Source organism: Neofelis nebulosa, chromosome X, assembly GCF_028018385.1.
Source record: "Neofelis nebulosa isolate mNeoNeb1 chromosome X, mNeoNeb1.pri, whole genome shotgun sequence".
NCBI lineage: Eukaryota > Metazoa > Chordata > Mammalia > Carnivora > Felidae > Neofelis > Neofelis nebulosa.
In genome coordinates this window covers 94,582,641-94,607,212 of record NC_080800.1, presented here as the reverse complement: position 1 = coordinate 94,607,212, position 24,572 = coordinate 94,582,641, and the positions used below count along the sequence as shown (strand labels likewise).

Sequence of the window (24,572 nt, the reverse complement as noted above, 5' to 3'; positions counted from 1 at the left end):
TTGAATACTCTGAGTGCAGGTAGAGAGGTAACAGTGGCCTGAATGGTTGGGTTCAGGTTCTAAGAATGACCTCCTAAAATCCAAGATTGATTAGCTTGTTATCTTCAGTGTTAAACCTACAGAATTCCACCTAAAACCAAAACCTTCATTTCAAAAATAAACTTTAAGGTTGTTTAACGATCAAAGAGTTTTCCATCAGCCATACTGACATGATGAGAAGAAACCTGAGATATTTTGGAGATCTTGGCACAACTTCAAAGAGTGATAGAACAGCATGCAGAGAACTTTTCCAAGTTTTGGAAGGCAGCAGTTTGGCTGGGACCCACACATACTTGAAAACATTTAAAAAGCCGTTTCCTATTTTGGAAGTCTAAATTATATGGCAAAATTCATATATGCTTAAAACTCAATTCTGCACCAGTTTTCCTCCCCAAATGCCCCTCCGCCGTTTCTCTCCGTGTCAACACTGGTAAACAATTCCTGAGGCATGTACGGTAAGCGTTTCAATAAGGTGGCTGAGAGCCCTTCTGAATGCTGTTTCAATATATTCTGAAACGAATCCCTTTCACCCCGATCTGATATATTTGCCTTTGTTTTGCAGAGGGAGAAAGGTGAAGCAATTTCCAGATTTGGAGACCTACTGCTAACTGACCTGTGTTTAAGCTGGTGTTGCTTCGCAAGATTTTGGTACCCAAAGCAGCGGAACCGAGATTTAGCATCCTTCCTCTGAGCACACATTTCTTAAAGCAAGCGTTCTGCACGTTTGAACACCGTCTCTTCTCTACCCAACACCTCCTCCCAGCCCGCCCCCTGGTTCCTTCCCACCCTCAACCTCGCCCCCCCCCCCAGCCGCCACCCCCCCAGCCTGCGCATGCGTCCTAAGAATCCCCTACACTCGCGGCACAAGCTGAGAGTATTGTCGGGGGCTATTCTCTCTCCCAGGAACATGGCGGCGAGTCAGGGAGGTGGTGTTAACAGTGGGGGCGGCGGTTGTGGTGGAGGTGGAAGTAGCGGTGGCGGTGGCGCAGCCGGAGGGGGAGGTGGCGGAGCCGGAGGGGGGGGAGGCGGCGGCGGCGGCGGGACCCTGGTGGTGCCCATCCCGGTACCGACTCTTTTCGGTCAGCCGTTCCCCAACGGGCCGCAGTGGAACCCGGGGAGCCTGCAGCCTCAACACACGGTGAGGAGCCTGGACCGGGCCCTGGAGGAGGCGGGCAACTCCGGCATCCTGAGCCTCAGCGGTAGGAAACTCCGAGACTTCCCCGGCAGCGGCTACGACCTGACGGACACCACCCAAGCAGGTGACAGGACGGGGTGGGGGGCGGGGAGGGGAAGCTGGGCTCGGATGGAGGAGGTGGGGGGAGTAGGTGGCTGCGTGGCTGCGTTGTTGGACTCTGCTGGTCTGGGCGGGTTCGCGGGGGCGGCGAGACTGACAAAGTCGGAGCAGACTGTTCTCCTGAATGTGAGGGGGAGAGGAGGGAAATGGTGGCGGGTGTGTGTGTGTGTGTGTGTGTGTGTGTGTGCGCGCGCGCGCGCGTGCGTGTGTGCTGATTGAAGGATGTATGGAAACCGGGCGGGATGTGAGGGGTGAAAGAGCATTATTGTTAAAGCGACTTTGTCCAGTAAGGAGTAGGGAGGGAGGTATTGACACCTTCCTTAATGCACTTCTTCCAACTCTCCTGGATGTTCCCATCTTTCCCCGGACGGGTTAAAAAAAAAAAAAAAAAAGACAATACATAAAATCACAATTGCTACATATTCTTTAAAGGCATACGTGCCTGTAAGAATGGCATATTCCTTTTCGTAGTACAGCGACAGCAGCATTGCCACGGTTTTCTTGTGTTCTTATTTTGTGTGTGTGTGTGTGTGTGTGTTAATCATCCGAGAATATTCTTGCCTTCTTGTCACGTATGCCTGTAAAGACTGAGATTTTTCATTTTCCTGGTGTTGAGAAGGTAGTGGTGGTTAAATTAGTATTTGCTGCAGTGGCAAATGAAATCATCAATCACTAACGTGTCTGGTTACTAGGGGAAAGGATCCTTCTTTTGAGTTATGTTAAGAGTCCTAATTTTTATAGCAGAAATAGCCAAAACATTGAAGGGCATTTTTGAGAGACAGAATGAACTCTGTTCTTCAGGGAGTTGTGGGCTAATGGCTTATCATTTTGGTTGAGAAATTGGCTATTGTAATGTTCTTCACACACTCTCTGGTACTCTTTGTTGTGGATGGCATTTTTTGTTATGAACATACTCTCTCTCCCCTCTGTCTTATAAATCAGTGCTGATTATTTTAAATGTGTTTTGGTTTGATGAAGGGTTTTTTGCTTTTCATAACCTTTACATTTGTTAGCTATTTTTGCTTTGCCGAAAGAGATCATGGATAAAATTATTTTAATAGATGTAATTTTGAAACAGTACAGCAAGTAAATTCGCCCATAATGAGAGGTAATAAAAGGCCTCTTATTTTCGGAGTAACACTATTTCAGTGTGTTCAGTTTCTGGATATTAAATTTAGATATGTGTTTGGAGGAGGGTGCAGAGAGGAGGAAAACCTAAAATTGAAGCCTTCCGCCCAGTGTTCTCTTAGGAATTACCCTAAGAACTATGAATGCGTAATCGATCGCTGATTCTGTATTTTGGAAAGCATGTTTGAGTATTTACTCCTTCACTCTGAACACATTTCATAAACAATATGTTCACATATTCATGAATATATTGGCAAACTATTATAGTACTTGGTATGTTCTTCAAAGGCTTCAAGAAAAATGGTTTCAGACTGCATCATTATGAGGCTACACTGTTTTGCTTATTGTGCTTTATAACCTGTAAAGGATCTATCTGTAGGACAAAGTTGGAGCATCCTGGCTTGGCGTTCAGGGCTTTCACTGTCTGCTCCAGTTTATTGTTGCAACCTTATTACCCCAAACACTCCTACATAGAACCCTCTGTTCCGACCAAGTCAACTCCCTGTTCCTCAAATGTATTTAATGAATTTTCTGCCTCACGTTTGTTGAAGGTCACCCACATGCTTGGGATTTCTTCCTTTACTCCACCTATTTAGTTTTGTTCAAGCCCCAGCTTTTCCAAGAAGCTGTCTGTGACTCCCTGAGTCCATAGCAGTCTCCCTGTTTTTGAGTCTTTATGGTACTTACTATCTTTACCACATACTTGCTAGTGCTGGCCTTAGTTTCTTTTTATGTTTGTGTCATGTGGTCCCTGAGAAGATGGGGAGCTACTTAAAGGCAGGGGATAGGTCATTTCCTTGTTTCGTCTTCTCTTTATATATTGCTTATATCGTACTTGATAATATTTTTCATACGCATCAGTATCATCTTGTGTGCTTATAATCTTTAGCTTTTAAGCCTTCAGTTGGTTTTCTTGAGGCGAGCTTTTAACACAAAGCAGAACCGTATTTGTCGTTGGCAAGCATTCATTTGTCATAAACTTTATTGGTGTCTACTGTAACACAGAGGGTTTGAGATAATTCCACCTCATTGTACTTTTTTTTTCAGTCGAATGCGTGTTCCTTGTGGGAACCCTTCCAGATTTAAATGAGAAATTTGTGAGTGACTCATTTGCCATTCATTTTTGACAAAATTCAGTCATGAACTATTTAGGGGCAATATTTTTGTATGTTAGGGGACTAGTATTCATTATGTATAAATGAAGGTGGGTACACTGAAACTGAAGAAGAATAGAGCACGTTTGAGATGATACATACACACGCTCATACATACACATATGTATACATACAGTATCCTCCGTTTGATGAGAACAGTTCTGTTTGTTGGTATTGTTACACTTGAAATGACTCTCAGTGGGATAATGTTTCAGAACCAAACTCATTAGTTAGGCAAGCATATTAGTTAGGCGAGACTGGAGGAAGGGAAAATAGGTAGGAAGGTATTCTGTTAATCTAGGTGTGAGGTGGTGAGAATCTGGGGGTAAAACTAAGTTGGATAAGAAGGGAAAATTGATAAATTTCAAAGGAAGCAGGGAAGGCTTTTTGTATCATTTTGCTGTTTCTCACATATACATCCACAAGACAAGATAGACCTGTGGTTCTTCACCTGGGCTGCACGTTAAAATCACAAGAGAGTGTTTTTTAAAAACCCTGGGCCCCACCCCAGACCAATTAAATCAGAATCTCAGGGGCCAAGAGGCTCGTTGTTTGTTTTGTTTTTAAAGTCTTCCCAGATGATCCTAAAGTGTAGTCAGGGTCCCGAGAAACCCTAAAATAGCTCATTTTTAAGGTACTCAAGAAATTCTGTTTAAGTGAATGAGAACATGGATAAGAATGTAGTGACTAAACCAAAGTCACTTGTCAAGAGGGTCAAAATCAAAACTAGGAGCTATGTATTCAAGATCTAGTTCAGTATTCTTTGCATTTTATTTTATTAGTTTTTAAATACCTAGGAATAAACTTTTCTTAATGTTTATTTATTTACTTGGGGGGCGGAGAGTGCGAGGGAATGAGTGGGGGAGGGACAGAGAGAGAGAGAGAGAGAGAGAGAGAGACAGAGAGAGACAGAGAGAGAGAGAGAGAGAGAATCTCAAACAGGCTCCATCCCTGCTGTCAGCGCCGAGCTGCCTCAGGGCTTCATCTCACCTTGAGATCAGGACCAGAGCCGAAATCCTGAGCCGAAATCAAGAGTCTGATGCTTATCTATGACTGAGCCACCCAGGCGCCCCTCAGTATTATTTTTATTAGACTTGGTGAAGCAGAAAGACATTTTTTTCCCATTATATCATGCCTCTAATGAGTAGAAACTTACAAGAAGCTATAGTTTCTTCAGTTTATATTTGCACTGGTTTATATTTAATACTGTTCAATAACTTTGCGTTAAGAAAATAGTGCCCCCAAAACACGTAGTGGCAAAATCTTGTTTTCTCTATTAATAGTCTTGCTGTGAGGGAAGATGGATAGTTGGTAGCCATTGACCAAGTTTGTTTTTGATGTTTCATTACCTTTTTTGCATTTCTGGTGTGTGTTCTTCACCTGGCCCTGCCCGCCTGCTCTCCTTGTTTCTTTTCCCCTCTTTAGCTCACTCCCCTTCTTCTACTCTGATGTAGCCCAAAGCTAACTAATTATGCAGCCTTTTCAGGAGATGAATATTTAAAAGGGAGAGTTTGCTAATTTACTTGAATCTTCAATTGGTGGTTTGTGCTCCTGACCTTTTTGAATATGTCTGCCTTTGAGATTCTTCTTGGTTAAAGTCCTCGTCTATATAAAGACATTAAAAACAGGGATGAGAAAGCTGGTAATCCATTTCAGGAAAGTAGCTGACTCTTGTTGTAATGTCTTGTCTTCCACGGTCTATAGGTAGACTTGGCAAGGCACAGGGAAATTACCTAGAACTTTTTCGTCTCTGTGGATAGATACTGTGATAATTTGTTGACCTTAAGACAGCTTGAAAATTATTTAATAGCCACCCAAACAAATCTTGAAGCTTTTCATCTTTGACTTTGTCACCAGTGCTACAAATAAGTCTCAGCCTACTTGCAGCTGCTCCCTCTGCTTCTTCCTACCCCTTTATGTCCATAAACAATAGGTCTGTGAAACAGAGTTAGGAATTCTTACACGCATCAGATCGTGCTGTGTCCTGGTTGATCACATGTTTTCCTGTAAACCTGGAGTCAACTGTACTATTTCCTACATGTGCTGGTTCACCCCTTCAACTGCAGGGCATGTGGTGCATTGTATCAGGTTGTACCATGGAGCCAGATAAACTCTGCAGCATCTGATTGTAGATGAAGGTCCTCTCAGTGCATCCAGTGGAATGGACCTGCGATGGTGATTTTGTGGACTGATTCAGATATCTACTTCGCTTTATGTAATACGTGTCTTCCTGGAAAATTGGACATGAAGCACATTTTTGACAGTTAACTCATCGTTTACTTGCTCTAGATTGAATTTGAGTTGCTGGACCTTGCAGCGATTTATTTTATTCAGTGATGAATTCTTCTACAGCATAAATAGGTGCCCCTAATTGCTCTCTTTTGTAAGTTCACATTTTAAAATAAAATGTCATCTTAAATTGGAGGGTACGTTCATCATTAAAATATTACCATTTATATAGTTCTTTATAAATTTCTAGGCGCTTTCATGTACATTATACTATTGTATCCTAATAATAACCCTGTGAGCTCGGCAGACTATACATAGTAATTACTCCTTGTTGTAGTGAGAGGTTAAGTGATTTGCCCAAAGCGAAATGGCCAGCGTATGACAAAGTGTGGGTCAGAGCCTAGGTTTTCCGCCGGTAGCACTCACCATTCCAGTGTTATTTCCGTTGTGACACATTCTGCCTTTATAATAAAGCTCTCGTTCAACTAAACACTCTACTAATAGAGTATTTATTCTGGAGAATGCTTACCTAACTTCATAGGTTATATAATTTTCGCTCGTGGAGCAGTGTGTTTTGGTCTGTGTCGCGTGATAGTTGCTTAGCTTGTCGCCATGCTTCTCTTTCTGACGGTTTTAGAAGAGATTCATTAAGAAAGCCTTTATTGAACTCCAACTTTGGAAACATGACTAGCCAGTACAAAAGAAAAAGACATGGTTCTTGTCCTTGAAGGGTTTGTAACATAGTAGTTGAATGTGTACAGGAATATGTGTGACAATTATAAAAGAATAGGTGTGCCTGGCTGGCTCAGCTGGAGCTCCATGTTAGGTGTGGAGATTACTAAAAAATAAATAAATAAATAAATAAATAAATAAATAAACAAACAAATAAATAAACAAACTTAAAAAAGAAACTTACTAAAATATTCATAAAAAGGAAAAGAATTATATGAGAATATTCAAAATTGTATGCTTTTATAAAATCTACAAATAAGTGATGTGAAACTGTGTCATAAGGCTTCCTTTTAGTGGGGGTGAAGTTAGTTTGAGAAAGCTTCCTTTAAAGTTAGATGTATGCTGGATCTTGCGATAAACAATCAGCATGGGATCAAGTTATGGTTAGGTAGGAAGGGCAGTTGCAGAATTTCAGGGGAAAAACTGTTATGAACACAGAGTTGAGAATAGACACTGCGTGTTAAGGGCAGATGTTAACCGAAGGTTTACTCTGTATTTTCACAAACATACTAAGAGGCTGAGAGGAGGAAACTGGTGGAGAGTTCGGTGTTAAAATGCAAGAGGAGGAGGAGAGAGGACCTTTATTTGAGGGCGAGGGAAGCAAGAACAGGCTGGGGAGCTGTTAGCCATGGATCGGAGAAGTAGCCTGACTAAGGTGCAAGTGAAGTTAGATGTCTGGGGACGCTAATGTCTTAACTTTTAATCGTAAAGAATTGAGGCAGTGTCATCAGGGAAAAGGTTGATGAGCGTAGGAAAAGGTGTTCAGTAGAGCATAGTGCTTTAAGGAATCAATTTGGAGAAGAAGCCACAGTTTAGAATTAGGACTGTGTGGTAAGCAGCTAAATTAGTAGCTTTTGGAAAATATGAGCTTATCATATTTTATGAAAAAATATATATACTCTGTGGCAGGTAAAAGAACAGAGGTGGTTGATCGGGATATTTCGGAATTGGATTTATAGGGACACTTTGCTTAAAGTTTAAAATTTAATACTTGGATTTAGATTATCTGTAATACAAACTCTGAAGCATTTATTTGTCATCAAAGCATAAAGTGGGACAAGATCCGGAAGTGTACGGACAAAATAAAAGATGATGCTAGGAATACTTTTCACAAATAAAATATATTTCACCAATGGAAATAATTGAAGACTTGCAGCTTATTGATTCCCTGGTACGTAGTATTTGTTTAATTTCCAAGGCACTGTGAAACTGTGCAGAAGGGCATATCATTCTCCTAGACCATCCCAACAGCTCACTCTAAGGGATGCTTAAACTGTGTGATACCCACCCTTTATTCTACAAGGTTTTTATTTTTTTAATTTTAATTTTTTTGATGTTTTATTTATTTTTGAGAGAGAGACAGAACGCGAGTGGGTTGGGGCAGAGAGAGAGGGAGGCACAGAATCCGAAGCAGGCCGCAGGCTCTGAGCTGTCAGCACAGAGCCCGACGCGGGGCTCAAACTCACGAGCTGTGAGATCATGACCTGAGCCGAAGTCGGACGCTCAACCGACCGAGTCACCCAGGCGACCCCAAAGTTTTTCATCATGACCTAGAGGGGAAATCTTTTAGTTCTCTCTGTTTTGTTACACTCTGGTATATTTGGGTACTTCTTGAATCATTTTAATACTGTGGAAAGTTTCAGAAAGTTTTGTCTGCTTCCCTTTATAGAAAGGAACACCTTACATTCCAGGGAACCATTTAATATAATAAAAGCTGTACCAGTCAGTTTTATTTTATTTTTTAAAAATGTTTATTTATTTATTTTGAGAGAGAAATAGAGGGAGTATGAGCAGGGGAAGGGCAGAGAAGGAGAGAGAGAGAGAGAGACAGACAGAGAGAGAGAGAGAGAGAGAGAGAGAGTGTGAGTGTATCCCAGGCAGGCTCTGTGCTGTCAGTGCAGAGCTGGACACAGAGCTCGAACTCATGAACTGTGAGATCATGGCCTGAGCTGAAATCAAGAGCCGGATGCTTTAACTGACTGAGCCACTTAGATGCCCCTGTACAAGACAGTTTTATAATTGTAATTTAAGTTTATGTTTAGTCTCACTTAAAAACTAGTGCACTCAAGTCTTCTAAAGGTCAAGTTTTAAATTTTAATCTTTACATTTCTCCTGTTTCAAATAAATTGTAAGTTGACAGCATTCCACTTACAGAATATCAGTGTCCTGTAAAGGGTAAACAATGGCTGTTTTCTAATGTATCTTTTGATACGAAAAATTTTAAAAGTTGTTTTTTTCCAAGTAAGGACGTAAATCTAATTTTATGTACTCTTGTATGATTTTTGACAGAGATTTTTGTCACTTTACCTTTAAATTGATCACTTCAGTCTTTTTCAGTAGAATTTTATGCATAATGTTAGGGATTCAAGATGACAAAAGACAGAAATAAAATAACTGCAGCATAAACTTTTATTTGAACTCTACGGAGACTAACCAGTTCTAGAACATTTGTGAATTTGGATTGCATTCAAAAATCACTTCATTAGATGGTTATGCCCCAAAGAGGCTCTAGAATGCACAGCCTAGAATTCTTCCTTTCTCTTTTTTTTTTTAATCTTTATTTTTGAGAGACAGAGAGAGACAGAGCATGAGCGGGGGAAGGGCAGAGGGAGAGGGAGACACAGAATCTGAAGCAGGCTCCAGGCACAGAGCCCGACGTGGGGCTCGAACTCACGAAACGTGAGATCATGACCTGAGCTGAAGTCGGACACTTAACCGACTGAGCCACCCAGGCACCCCTAGAATTCTTCCTCTCTTAAAAAAGTAATTACAATATGTAAATCCTTAATACTTTGAGCTATTTGGTTGGGGATGTCTGTGTCAGTGGGAAATCAATTGCTTTTAGGGGTACCTGCCTGGCTCACTCACAAGAGCATGTGACTTTTCATTTTGGGGTCAGAGTTCGATCCCCATGTTTGGTGTAGTTAAATAAATAAAATAAATAAATAAAAACTTAAAAAGAAATCAATTACTTTTAAAGATATTTATAAATTAAAAATAGTAAATTGGACATAGATAACTTTTTTTTAAAGTTTATTTATTTATTTTGAGAGAGAGAGAGAGCTCAAGCCGGGGTGAGGCAGAGAGAGAGGGAGAGAGAGAATCTCAAGCAGGCTCTGTGCTGTCAACGTAGAGCCTGATGCAGGACTTGAACTCACAAACTGTGAGATGACCTGAACTGAAATCAAGAGCCAGATGCTCAATCAACTGAGCTACCCAGGCACCCTGTGAACATAGATAACTTAACCTGCCTTAATATGTAAGAATGGATTTGTCATGGGGTACCTGGGTGGCTCAGTCAGTTAAGTGCAGACTTTGGCTCAGCTCATGATCTTGTGATTTGTGAGTTCGTGCCCCGCGTCGGGCTCTGTGCTGACGGCTCGGAGCCTGGAGCCTGCTTCCGATTCTGTGTCTCCCTCTCTCTCTTCCCATCCCCTGCTTGCACTCTGTATCTCTCTCTCTCAAAAATAAATAAACTTAAGGGGCGCCTGGGTGGCGCAGTCGGTTAAGCGTCCGACTTCAGCCAGGTCACGATCTTGCGGTCCGTGAGTTCGAGCCCCGCGTCAGGCTCTGGGCTGATGGCTCGGAGACTGGAGCCTGTTTCCGATTCTGTGTCTCCCTCTCTCTCTACCCCTCCCCCGTTCATGCTCTGTCTGTCTCTGTCCCAAAAATAAATTAAAAACGTTGAAAAAAAAAATTTAAAAAAAAAATAAATAAATAAACTTAAAAAAATAACATTTTTTTTTTTAATTAAAAATTTTTTTTTTAAGTTTATTTTTTGAGAAAGAGAGCACACAAGTGAGGGAGGGGGCAGAGAGAGGGAGAGAGGGAATTCAAAGCAGGCTCTCAGCACAGAGCCCAATGTGGGGCTCGAACCCAAACTGAGACATCATGACCTGAGCCAAAACCAAGAGTTGGACACCCAACCGAGCCACCCAGGTGCCCCAAAGGAACATTTGTTTAAGAAAAAAAAGAATGGGGTTTTCATATCTATTTTACCTGTATGGACAAGATTGTAAAGTTGCTGCCTTAAAGGAATTTATGATTTCATAGTGCTATGAAATAAATACTTATTTGTACTCACGTATCTATTGTATAGGCTAGATCAATTGTTTTCAACCAGGGAAGATTTGCCCTAGAGTATATTTAGTAATATCTGGAGATGTTTTGATTGCCACAACTTTGGAATGCTACTGACATCTAGTGGGTAGAGGCCCGGAATCCCCTAAGGATCCTGTAGTGTATAGAGAGGACTGCCACAGTGCAGGTTCAAAGAGGGAGAGGTGACATCTGATTGCATTGGTAGAACATCCGAGAGGGCTTTATAGAGGATATTGGAGGTAGGGGAAAGGATCAGGTTCTATAGTTACTCATGAAGAGGGAAACTACATAAATATTGACATCTTAGAGTCTCTTCAAACTCAAAATATATTTAAAAAATCAGCTCCTGGGGTGCCTGCGTGGCTCAGTTGGTTAGGCCTCTGACTCTTGATTTCAGCTCAGGTCAGGATCTCCTGGTTCGTGAGATCAAGCCCTGCTATTGGCACAGATCCCTCTTGGGATTCTCCCTCTCCCTCTTTTTTGCCTCTGCCTCCCTCGTGTGCACGTTCTCTCTCCAAATAAATAAATAAACTTAAAAAAATAAGTTAAAATACCAGCTCTTGCTATTGACCTTAGGCCCCCTGGTCAGCCAGACCATAAACTTGGGAATGATTTTCGACTCTTCCCTTTCCCTTCTATATCTAGTTAGGAACTAAGGCCTGTTGGGCATAGCCCTTTGAATAGCTTTCAGATCTCTTTCCTTCCTGTCTATTTTCGCCGCTATTGTTGTAATTCAGGTCCTCCTCCCCTCACCTTTAACTGGACTTACCAGCAGTTTTCCTGAATGATCTCTCTCTGCCTCCTATATGCTTCAAATCCAATTCTTCACACTGTAGCCACAGCACTCTTTCTAATATGCAGATCTGATTGTCACTCGTAGCTGCTAACACACCTTGGAGCCAGTAAGCTGGCTCCGTAACAATACCTTGCTTATTCCTTGTCTTGAATATTTAAAAAAACGTTTAAAAAAGCTAACGCATACACTGTGCTCTATACGACTGGTAATTTTTGTATTCCTTAATATTTATCTTTCATTGTGTGACTATACTATACTTTATTCGCTTTCTCTCTGATGGCCATTTGGGTTGTTGCCACGTTTTTGCTCTTGCGAACAGTGCTGCTGTAAGTATTATTATGTCTCCTGTGGCTCACGTGCAAGAATTTCTCTTGCGTATACACTTGGTAGTGGAATTTCGGGGTTATGTGGCATGCCAGCGTTCGACTTGAGAGACTGCCAGATTGGTGTAAAATTTACATTTCTCTTGGGGCTCCTGGGTTGCTCAGTTGGTTGAGCACCCAGACTCATGATTCAGCTCAGGTCATGATGCCAGGGGCTTGGGATCGAGCACTGTGTCGGTCTCCACGCTGAACGAGGAACCTGCTTAGCATTCCCTATTCTCTCCCTCGCTCCCTCTGCCCCTCTCCCCTGTGCATGCGGTCTCTCTCTCTCTGAAATGAAAAAAAATTACATTTCCTTCATCATGTATGAGAGAGCCTACGAATCCAGATCTCCAACACATAGTATTGTCAGATCTACACATTTTGGCCAAATGAGTTTAAAATGGTGTTTCAGTGAAGTGTTTCTTGGTATACATTTTTCTGATCACGAGTGATGTTAACATACCTTCAAATGTCTTTTTGGCCATAGGTGTTTCCTGTACTGTGAAATAACTTTTTGTGTATTTTGCCCCATTTCTATTGGTTGTTTGTCCTTTTCTTACAGAATTCTATGAGTTAAAAAGAGTATTCCTTACACTACTCATTTGTCAACTTTGCATATTGTGAATATTTTCTCCTAGTTTATCACTTGTCTTTTTGCTATTTTTTTAAATTGTTTTTTAAAATTTTTAAAAAACATTTGCTTATTTATTTATTTTGAGAGACAGAGAGAAACAGAACACAAGCTGGAGAGGGGCAGAGAGAGAGGGAGACACAGAATCCAAAGCAGGCTGCAGGCTCTGGGCTGTCAGCACAGAGCCCGACGCCGGGCTTCAACTCACGGACCGCGAGATCATGACCTGAGCTGAAGTCGGACGCTTAACCGACTGAGCCATCCAGGCGCCCCTCTTTTTGCTTTTTAAGAAGTCTTTTCATGAGCAAATGTTCAAAATTTTAATACAGTCAACTTTGTCAGTGCTTTATAGTTATTGCTTTTTGTGTCTTGTTTTAAGAATGTGTGAAATATATTCATCTACCTTTTTTACTAAGAGTTTTAAAGTGTTGTTTTGGATGTTTTAAGTTCCTAATCAATATGGAATTGATTTTTATATAATAGAATGAGGTCCAGTTTCATATTTTTTTTTTTTTAATTTTTTTTTCAACGTTTTTTAAATTTATTTTTGGGACAGAGAGAGACAGAGAATGAACGGGGGAGGGGCAGAGAGAGAGGGAGACACAGAATCGGAAACAAGCTCCAGGCTCCGAGCCATCAGCCCAGAGCCCGACGCGGGGCTCGAACTCACGGACCGCGAGATCGTGACCTGGCTGAAGTCGGACGCTTAACCGACTGCGCCACCCAGGCGCCCCAGTTTCATATTTTAAGACACAGATCTTTTTTTCCAGATCTATCTCTGCTTACTCCTTTTCTTTTTAACATTTTCTTGAGTTATAAGTCACATAACAAAAATTCACCCATTTAAAGTATATAGATAGTATAAGGGCACCTGGATGGCTCAGTAGGTTGAGGGTCTCTTTTTTTGTTTGTTTGTTTTTTAGTTTATTTATTCTTAGAGAGAGAGAGAGAGAGAGAGAGAGAGAGAGAGCACAGCAGGGGACAAGAAGAGAGAGGGAGACACAGAATCTGAAGCAGGCTCCAGGCTCTGAGCTGTGGGGCTCAAACCCAGGAACTGTGAGATCATGACCTGAGCCGAAGTCTGACACTTAACCAACTCAGCCACCCAGGCACCCTGAGCGTCCGACTCTTGATTTCAGCTCAGGTCATGATCCCCGGGTCATGGGGTTGAGCCCCACATCGGGCTCTATGCTGAGCAAGGAGCCTGCTTAAGATTCTCTCCCTCTCCCTCCACCCCTCCACCACCCCTGCATGCACGTGTGTGTGCCTGCAAGCTCTCTTAAATTAAAAAAAAAAACAAAATAAAAAAAATTACAGTGTATAGTTTATTGATTATTAGTTCTGCACCCATCACTACAGTGTAATTTTCGAATATTTCCATTGTGTTCCCCCAAAGCCCCATAACTATAAGCAGTCCCTCCCCATTACCCTCTCATTCCCCTCATCCAGACTTAGTTAACCGCCTATCTCTTTTCTGTCTCTATAGAATTAGCCCATTCTGGACATTTCATATAGATTGATTCATAAAGATCTGGCCTTTTGTGACAGATTTATTTACCATAATGTTTTCAAAGTTCGTTTATGTTGTAGCATGTATCAGTACTTCATTCCTTTTTAAATCTGAATAATATTCCATTGTACATTTTATTTATCCATTCATCAGTAGATAGACAATTGGATTGTTTCCACTTTGGCTGTTTATTATAAATAATACTGCTGTGAACACTGATGTACACGTTTTTGTGTAGATGTCTGTTGTCACTTTCTCGTGTATATAGGTAGGAGTGGAATTCCTGAATCCCATGGTAATTCTATGTTTAACAATCTGAGGAACTGTTAAATTATTTCCAAAGTGCTAGCGCCACCATTTTACATCGTGAGGATTCTAATTCCTCCACCTCCTGGACAACACTTGTTATTACCTGTATTTTTGTTGACAGCCATCGTAGGGTGTGAAGTATAATCTCCTCATGGTTTCGATTTGCATTTCCCTAATAACTAATGCTGTTAAGCATCTTCTCATGTGTATATCTTCCTAATGGAAATATCTATTCAGACTTTTTGCCCGTTTTCTAATTGGGCTGTCTTATCTTTACTGAGTTATAAGAGTTTTTATTTTTTTAATTCTGTACATAAATCCCTTAACAGATACATGGTTTGCAAATATTTTTTTCCTATTCTGTGGGATCTCTACTTTGAAACACAAAATTTTGAAATTTTGACAAAGCACATTTTATCTATTTTTAGTTATGTTACTTGTGCTTTTGGTGCCATACCTGAGAAACCATTGCCTAACCCAGGGTTATGAAGATTTACCCTTAGGTTTTTGTTTGAATTTCATAGCTTTAGCTTTTACATTTAGGTGTATTGTCCATTTTTAGTTTTTTGGGTATGGTGTGAGATCAGGGTCCACCTTTATCCTTTTGCATGTGGATATTTGGTTGTCCTAGCACCATTTCTCGATAATAAATTTCTTTCCTCATCCACTTGCCTTGTCACCTTTGTTGAAAATCAGTTGATTGTAAATGTAAATGTTTATTTCTGGACTCTCAATTCTACTCCATTGATCTTTATTTCTGTTATATATATATATATATATATATATATATATATATATATATATATATTCTGTCCTTATCCCAGTACCACGCTCTCTTGATTTCTGTAGCTGTGTAGTAAGCTGTGTCTGAAGTTTTATAACCAGGAGGTGTGAGTCTTCCGGCATTGTTCTTTTCCAAGATTGCTTTGGCCGTTCTGAGACCCTTGCCTTCTTGTATAAATTTTAGGATCAGCCTGTCCATTTCTTTAGAAAATGCAAGTTGGGATTTTGATAGGAATTGTGTTGAATTTCTAGACCACTTTGGGGGAGTTTTCCTGTCAATATTAGATCGTCCAACCTGTGAATATCCATGTCTGTAAAAAATTAAAAAAAATTTTTTTTCCTAAAACGTTCATTTGTTTTTGAGAGAAAGACACACGGCATGAGTAGGGGAGGGGCCGAGAGAGAGGGAGACACAGAATCCCAAGTGAGCTCCAGGCTCTGAGCTGTCAGTACAGCTTGAACTCACAAACCACAAGATCATGACCTGAGCTGAATTCGGACCCTTAACCGACTGAGCCACCCGGGTGTCTCAAATGTTCATGTCTTTTGACTTATTTATAGTTTTCATTTCTTTCAACATTTTATAATTTTCCTAAGTTTTAATTTTTTTTGGATTTTACTGTAAATAGAATTTTTCTTTTTTAAAGTGTACTTGTCATAGAATATTAGATTAGTTTCAATTCTACAGTGTACTGATTTGACATTAATAAACATTACAGAATGATTACCATGATGTGTAGTTATCATCTGTCACCCTACAAAGTTATTACAGTACTATTGACTATATTCCCTATGCCACACTTTACATTCCCGTGACTTATTTATTTCATAACTGGAAATTTGTTCCTCTTAATCCCCATCACCTATTCTGCCCATCCCTCCTCCCACCACCAGTTTGTTCTCTGTGTTTATGTTTGTTTTATTTGTTTTGTTTTTTAGATTCCAAATATAAGTGAAATCACAAGGTATTTATCTTTTTCTGCTGACTTATTTCACTTACCATAATACCATCTGGTTTCATCCAAATTGTTTCATATGGCAAGATTTTTTTTTATGGCTGAGTAAATATGGAAATTTTTTCTTAATTTTGTTGTGGGGATACTCATTGCTAGTGCATAGAAATATAATTGGTTTTTATATACTGACCTTTTTATCTTGCAACCTTGCTGAACTACTGTCTTCATTCTAATAGTTTTTTAATGGTTCAGTAGGTTTTTCTGTATACAAGATCATGTCATCTGCAAATAGAAATGTTTTACTTCCTTTTTTTTTTTTTTTTTTTTTAATCTGGATGCTTTTTACTTGTTTCTGACTTAATTGTCCTGGCTAGAACTTCTGGTAGTACAATGTTGAGTAGAAATGGTGAGAGTGGAAATTCTTGCCTTGTTCCTGAATTTAAGAGGAATGCAGTCAGTCTTTCACCATTGAATATGGTGTTAGCTCTGTTTTTTTCATAGATGCCCTTTATTAAGTTGAAGAAAGTGCCTTTTATACCAAAGTTTTTGAAAAATTTTTAAAATCACAGTAGGGTGTTGGATTTTTCAGATGCTTTTTCTATGTCTGTTGAGATGATCACATGGGTTTTGTCTTTTACTGCATTAATATGGTATACTTACATTGATTGTTTTTTTGTCTATTATATCCCCCTTGCATTCCTGGCTTACTGCTCTTCAAGTTAGTCTTTTTTTTTTTTAATATTTATTTATTTTTGAAAGAGAGAGAGACAGAGTGTGAATGGGGGAGGGGCAGAGAGAGAGGGAGACACAGAACCGGAAGCTGGCTCTGATCTGTCGGCACAGAGCCCAACATGGGGCTTGAACTCACAAACCGTGAGGTCATGACCTGAGGTGAAGTCAGTCGCTTAACCGACCGAGCCACCCAAGTGCCCCTCAAGTTAGTCTTATACTGCCCCCAGACTCCACAGTGCAGTCTCCCAAACTACATGCTGTTCCCTGATGGTATCATGCACTTCTTCTTTTTTTTTTCTTTTTAAGTTTCTTTTGAGAAAGACAGAGCACGAGCGGGGGAGGGGAAGAGAAAGAGGGAGAGAGAGAATCCCAAGCAGGCTCCACGCTGCCAGCACGTTAGCCCGGTGTGGGGCTCAAAGTCACAAAACTGAGATCGTGACCTGAGCTGAAACCAAGAGCTGGACACTAAACTGACTGAGCCACCCTGGTGCCCCATATCACGAGCTTCTAGGTTTCCATGTTTTTACCACATACTGGTAAATGTCCTTCTCCTTCTTTTCTACCTTGTGAATTCCTATTGATCTTTTGTATCCCAGATCAGGTCTTTATTTGTTTCCTGTCCTCTCATCTTCCACATATAGTGATTAATCTATACTTCTGCTATAACAGGTGTGATCCTTTATTGCAATTAATATATTTCCTTTGTTGTAGCATTCACCATCAATTTAATAACTTTTCTGGAAAGAAAACTTCCACAATAAGCACACACGTGGATTTCAGAAATGTTAACATTAGAACAAAACGGGCATTATAAAATCAAAGAAATACGGCATTTGTTTACATTTCCTTTTACTGATTTTGGAGTTATTTGAATGTAGTTACTTTGCTGCCACTCCGGCACTAAAGTAGAGTGGGTGGTGCATAGTAGGTGTTTAACACATTTGTTCAATTAAGCATACTTCTTACCCTGGATGCCTTTTCAGTTCTCCCATAATTTGTCTCTTTCTTTTTCCTCTATATTTCCCACTACTCATCTGTGTACCCTGTTCTCCAGTCAGATTGGACTTCTCATTGTCTCCCTGATGTTGTTTTAATTATTTTGTTATTGAGGTACCTGGGTAGCTCAGTTGGTTAAGTGTCCGACTTCGGCTCGGGTCATGATCTCGAAGTTCGTGAGTTCAAGCCCCGTGTCAGGCTCTGTGCTGACAGCTCAGAGCCTGGAGCCTGCTTCAGATTCTGTGTCTCCCTCTCTCTCTGCCCCTCCTCCAGTCACGCTCTCTCTAAAAAAATAATTGCTTTGTTATTATTTAAAAAAATGAAAAACTATTAGAAGAAAAGAAACATGTTTGTTTTTTATTTTAGTTTTTGAAAGTAGGCTCCATGCCCAGCGTTGGGCTTGAACTCACCACCCTAAGATCATGAGTTGTGTGCTCTGCCGGCTGAGCCAGGCAGTCACTACAAAAATAAGTTTATTATTGCTTCATACGCAGAAATATGATTATTTAATTTTGAACTATTGAATATTAGCTATGGTTTTTTTAAAGTTTATTTCTTTATGTTTTTAATAACCTCTAGACCCAGTGTGGAGCTTGAACTCATGATCCTGAGATCAAGAGTCATGCTCTTCCTAAAAAAAAAAAAGTGTATTTATTTTATCTATAGTTTTTGTATATTGTTATACTGTAGCATGGGATATGTTTTTATTTTATAATAATTGACTGCTTTTATTTGTTTGTTTGTTTGTTTGTTTGTTTGTTTATAGACTGTATGACCAACATAGGGCTTGAACCCACGATCCCGAGATCAAGAGTTGCATGTTCTACCAAATGAGCCAGCCAGGTGCTCCACAGAATAGTTGACTACTTTTAAATATTTAGGTTAACTAATAAAATTGATTTCTGAAAACTGTGGTAGACTCTAAGTCTAAAGTTCTCTTTTGGTCAGCAAAAGAGCGGGATGCAGGATTCAAGTGAGAGATGGCTAATGTCTGGAAAAAGACAAGAGCCCCAAATAAGGGTCCTTGCCCTGTATTTATTCAGATCAGAAGGCTTACAAACGTGATGGGCGTGCACAAAGAGACAAAGGAACAGTGAACATTAACTTGGGGACATGAGGGAAAAGGGGGGTTTTGAAGATACACGGTGTTTGGGGTTTGGGTCAGTTACAAAACAAAATCCTGGTGCCTGGCAGATGGGCAGATGGTTGTTGAGGGCAGACAGGTGGTGCTGTGCTTGTTTATCTTAGCTAGCCTAGGGGATGAGACAGATAGGGGGAATAACCTCAGGGTTAACAAGGCACCTTTTCTTTTGTTAACCATCTCTTCTCTTTGGGATGCTTCGCCTGCAGCACAGCGGTCCATAGTCCAGTTCATCAGTTTACCTAACTTGGCCCTTCCCTCCTGTGAAAGCAGTAGTACTAAATTGCTATAGTACTAAATTGGGGGGCATTTTGGCCCCGCATGCCTGATCTGGTTTATGTCATATACCTTTGTATTGGGAACCTTTGCGCCCGTTCCTATTTTGGGTTTTTGCCCCTCTCTCTATTCTGGGGGCTCTGCATCCCCTCTCTATTTTGGGGTGCCTTTACACCTCCCTGTTCTTAGCGTGCCAATCCGGTTTACCCAAACTCGGGTGTGAGCATCCTATGGCTTTGTATTTCTTTGTGCCTTGTTAACCCATTGGTGTTAGCCCGGGGGATTCCTAAGCCCAGCCCCCACAGAAAATATTGAATTATAAAATGTTTTGAGGATTATTATGTTGGTTTAACAAATTCTGTTTTGGAAATTATATTGGTAGATGAAGTCCCGTAAAAATTGGGAGATAAATGCACATTTTATGATTGGATTTAGCAGTTTTCTTGGTAGTATAGCTCTAAATTGTTTAAAACTATATTTTTTGCATGTCGTGGTCTAGTACTCTGTTCTTACATGATTCGTCTGTCGTCCTCCATTGGCCTTAGGCAAAGCTAAGGTCTACACTTACGAGTTGCAAAGTTTATCATCCTCAGTAGGATCAGAGCTTAAAGGCCCTCATAAACAAGTCTTTATATGTTCAGTGCTTCTCTTGTAAAAAGCCTCATCACCTCATCGTTGAATTTTCTCAACATTTATCTGTGTGATGTTGCCATAAAAGTCTTCCCATTATAGTCTATTGTACAGTCTTCTTCCAAATTGTTCTTCCTGAGTCTTCCTTATGCCAGTGTTCATTGAAGAAAAAATTTTATAACATTTTTTATGACGGCCTAATAGTCTATTGTATGAATGTACCGTATTTTATTTAACCATCTTCTACTGTTAGAATTTTAAGTGACTATTTAATGTGAGTAGACAGCCAGGTGCAATTGTATTTTTGGCTTTAAATTGCTTGCCCCGAGAGGAATTTAAATGCTTTGAGGGCAGATACAAAAATTCCCTATAGTGTTTGGTTCGGTGTTGTGCTTCTCTGCAATGGTTGTCAGATTTCTGGATTTAAAATCATGGGGAGGAGCGCGTCATGGTATATTCTTTTATGTACGGACTAACTGTTCTTTTTTACTAAAAACTAGTGGAATGGCTCTGCCACGGTACCTTGGTGATCTTGCACGTTTCCTCATAGTCCACATAGGCCGGGCTCAACCACGGTCTGACCCATATCTTGGGGGAAGACTCCTCCCCGGTACAGGGCACAGAGACAGATGACGTGAGGTCATTTCTTATCCACCTCCCTATCTCGTGGGAGTTTATTATCTTCTTCTCTCATTTTGGGACGTTGGACATCCAGGTATAGCTGTGAGCATAAAAGTGCAGAGCTGCAATCCAGTCTAGAATAGACGTCTCGAGAACGGGCGGCCCACTGTGCCTGTGGTCTGTCACTTGGTCCCTCCCTCCAGTTTGGTTGTGTCCTGTAGGACTTGAGACGTGGGGGACTGATAGCGTTCCTACGATGCTTTCTCTGTTAGCAATAAACTGCCTGTGAATTCACTCGGTCTTACTGGTAGCTGCCAGTGTGCTGCTCTGTAGGCGTTGCTTGACCACTTACCACGAACGGATGGAGTCTTCTTTGGCCTGGTTTGTGGAATTTGTCATTACTTTGTAATTAATGTGCTGTAACTTCCTTTTAATTTCCGCATCCAGGGGCGCCTGGGTGGCTCAGTCGGTTGAGCGTCCAACTTCGGCTCAGGTCATGATCTCACAGTCTGTGAGTTCGAGCCCCACGTCAGGCTCTGTGCTGACAGCTCAGAGCCTGGAGCCTGCTTCTGATTCTGCATCTCCCTCTCTCTCTCTGACCCTCCCCTGTTCATGCTCTGTCTCTCTCTGTCTCAAAAATAAATAAAAAAAAAAAATTAAAAAAAAATTTCAGCATCTGATATTTTAGTGTTTTGTTGTGAAACAGCTCAAGTAAGCATGATCTTTGCTCTCTAAATACAGTACTTTTTCTTAAAGAGCACAGTATACTGCCTGTAAAATTCCTCATAATCTGGATTCATCAAAGATGAAGCAGTTAGTTTTATTTAGGATGGTTTTGTATCTATTTAGCTTGCTCTTGGATTTGTTGTTGTTGTTGTTGTTTTTAACCCTCCTCAAAGACTACTTTTTTTAAAAAAGATAATTCATTAGCCATTCTTTTGACACTTGATCTTAATCAAAAGGCTGAGAAGCGGTCATTAGCCTCTTTTTTTTAAGTTTATTTATTTATTTTGAGAGAGACAGAGTGTGAACAGGGGAAGGGCAGAGAGAGGGAAAGAGGGAGAATCCCAAGTAGGCCCCGCGTGGTCAGTGAGCAGCGCCCGACATGGGGCTCGAACCGGTGAAACCGTGAGATCATGACCTGAGCTGAAATCAGGAGTTGGTCCACTTATGGGGCACATGGGTGGCTCGGTCAGTTGAGCCTCTGCCTCTTGATTTTGGCTCAAGTCATGGTCTCATGGTTCATGAGTTTGAGCCCTGCATCTGGTTGCATGTTGGCGGTGTGGAGTCTGCTTGGGATTCTCTCTCTCCCTTTCTCTCTCTCTGTCCCCACCCCTGATCTCTCTTTCTCTCAAAATAAAAAGATTAAAAAAAATTAACAAAGAGTCAGATGCCTAACTGACTGAGCCACCCAGGTGCCCTTAGGACTACTTTTTTTTAAGTTCATTTATTTATTTTGAGAGAGAAAGTGCAAGTCAGGGAGGGGCAGAGAGAGAGAGAATCCCAAGCTGGCTCTGCATTGTCAGCACGCAGCCTGTTGCCAGGCTTGAACCCATGAACCGTGAGATCACAACCTGGGCCGAAGTCAGACGCTTAACCAGCTAAGCCACCCAGGTGTCCCCCCCACCACCGCCCCAGGACTGCTTTTTGAAAGTAAGCTCTACTTTATGAGTACTTTTTGAGCCCAATGTGTGGCTCAAACTCATGACCCTTTTTAGATCAAGAGTCACATGCTCTACCTACTGAGCCAGCCAGGTGACCTCCCCGCCTCTTTTTTTAAAGAACTACTTTTGTTTTGGAATCCAAAGCCTACTCTTCTGGGGAGTCCATTTGATGCAGACTGTTCTCTTATTACATTAGATTTTTCTTTTCTCATGCAGTAGGAAGCTACTAAAGTGTCTAAATTAAGACAAATAAAAAGTATACTGTATAAACATATCCTATCTCTCTGTCTCTCAAAAATAAATACACTTAGGGGTGCCTGGGTGGCTCAGTCGGTTGAGCACCGACTTCGGCTCAGGTCACGATCTCGAGGTCCGTGAGTTCGAGCCCCGCATCGGGCCCCTGTGCTGACAGCTCAGAGCCCGGAGCCTGTTTCAGATTCTGTGTCTCCCTCTCACTGACCCTCCCCTGTTCATGCTCTGTCTCTCTCTGTCTCAAAAATAAATAAACGTTAGAAAAAAATTTTTTTTTAAATAAATACACTTAAAAAAAAAAGAAAAGAATTGACATGAAAGCGTGATTTTGCCATTAAAAGTTGCATACTTCCCTGGTAATTTAATAAATTATGATGTTTAGTAGAGTGTCAGTATAACATGACTCAGCGTCATGTTATAGATGATAATGTGTGATAGATGCTTTGTAGGAGGTTGTGGTAGCAGGACCAAGTTGTGTCCCATCAAAAGAGAAGATTATATATAATACCAGCTTACCAAGCCTGTAACTGTCTGCACATACCATTTTAATGAGTGGGATGTATATGGTTAGAATTCAGTTTACCTTGTGTAGTCAGTCGAATACCTTTAAAATAGTATAATGTTGTGTTTTTCTTATAACAGAAACGTTTATTTATTGTAGAAAACCTGGAAAATAAAAGCATAGGGAAGAAAATACAAAATACTCCGCATTCCACCAACCTTGAATAAATATTAACATTTTGGTATATTTACTTCATACTCCCACACTCCCTACCTTTATATGTGTATGAAGGAGCGTATAAAAGGTACTTTCTAAAAATGTACCTTTTTAAAGGAAACGGTTCATACTGTGTATACAGTTTGATATTTAAAATGCTCTAGTTATTTTGTGAGTATTCTTATTTTCGTATTAAGGAATTAAATTAAATTAAATTAATTAAATTAAATTAAATTAATTGAATTAAATTTAATGAAGATTAAATTAATTCAATTAAATTTAATTAAAATTAAATTAAATTTTTAAAGGCTGCAAGATCTTCTACTTTAAGGATATACCATATTTTACTTAGCCTTTACCTACTGTTGGACATTTAAGTTGTTTCTAATTTTCTACTGTTTTAAATAATCCTTAAATGTACATAATTTCCTTTTTTTAATTAAAAAGTTTTTTCAAGTTTATTTATTTTGAGAGAGTGCGGGGAGGGGCAGAGAGAGAGGGGGACGGAGGATCCAAAGCGGGCTCTGTGCTGACCGCAGACGGCCCCATGCAGGCTCGAACTCAAGAAATGTGAGATCATGACCTGATCCGAAGTTGGACGCTTAACCGACTGAGCCACTCAGGTGCTGCCAATGTACATAATTTCTTATGTATCTTTATTTGGTTTCAAAAATTGCTAGAGGTTGATTTCTTGGATCAACGGGTATGAACATTTTTCGGGACCTTGATTCGTATTGTCAAATTGCCTTCTAGACAGGTTATCTCATTTTGAAATCCCATCAGTGGTGTATGGAAATGCCTTGCCAATACTGAGCAATACCTTTAAAAACCTTTAAATTTGATGAGTGAGTTATGGTATCTTATTCTTTGCATTTCTTTTGATTGACAGTGAGGTTGAATATATTTTCATGGGCATCTTGGTCATTGATAATTTTTCATTTTTGATTCTGTTTATATCTTTGGTCCAGGTTTTACCTATGAGCTATTGGAATGTGTGTATACATATATATATACACACACACATATACATATATGTGTGTGTGTATATATCTATATTTATATATATATATATATATATATATATATATACATTGCTTTTTTTTTATTTCAGTTTTCCTTTCTTGTTATGTCACTAAATCTAGAAATCTTTTCATTTTTGAATTATTCCCTTATTTAATGCTTTGAAAGTCCTTCCCCATTCTAATAGTGACTATTCACTACAGTGTTTTTCTGGTTTTTTTTCTGGTTCATTTTTATCTTTTTCCTCCATCTGGAATTTATTTTAGTAAAAGTTATATGATGAGGCTATAACATTTGTCTTTTGAAAATAAAGGTTTTCCAAGAACCATTTAATAAATAATACTGCATAGATTCATAATGCCAAATTTACAGTAGAATAAGTCTTCATAAGGTTTGAAGTATAGTGTCATTTTTAAACATTACTTTGATGTTGGAGTGTCATTGCCCGGTTAATTAGTCGTTATTTCTTGCCGAAACTAAAACACTTCGCAGGAT

The 24,572-nt window shown here is 40.1% G+C and overlaps 1 protein-coding gene across 3 annotated transcripts in view; it reads left to right on the top strand.

The window, feature by feature from the left end:
- The first annotated feature begins 888 nt into the window (after positions 1–888).
- LRCH2 (leucine rich repeats and calponin homology domain containing 2) overlaps positions 889–24,572 on the top strand; it is a 101,351-nt gene continuing 77,667 nt past the window's right edge. Inside the window, exon 1 of one of the 3 annotated variants that reach the window (XM_058712503.1) lies at positions 889–1,298. In XM_058712503.1, the coding sequence (XP_058568486.1) occupies positions 947–1,298 (352 nt within the window). In that variant the 5' untranslated portion in view covers positions 889–946. The remainder of the gene's footprint in view (positions 1,299–24,572) is intronic. The other 2 variants (XM_058712500.1, XM_058712502.1) reach the window with 2 other exon arrangements.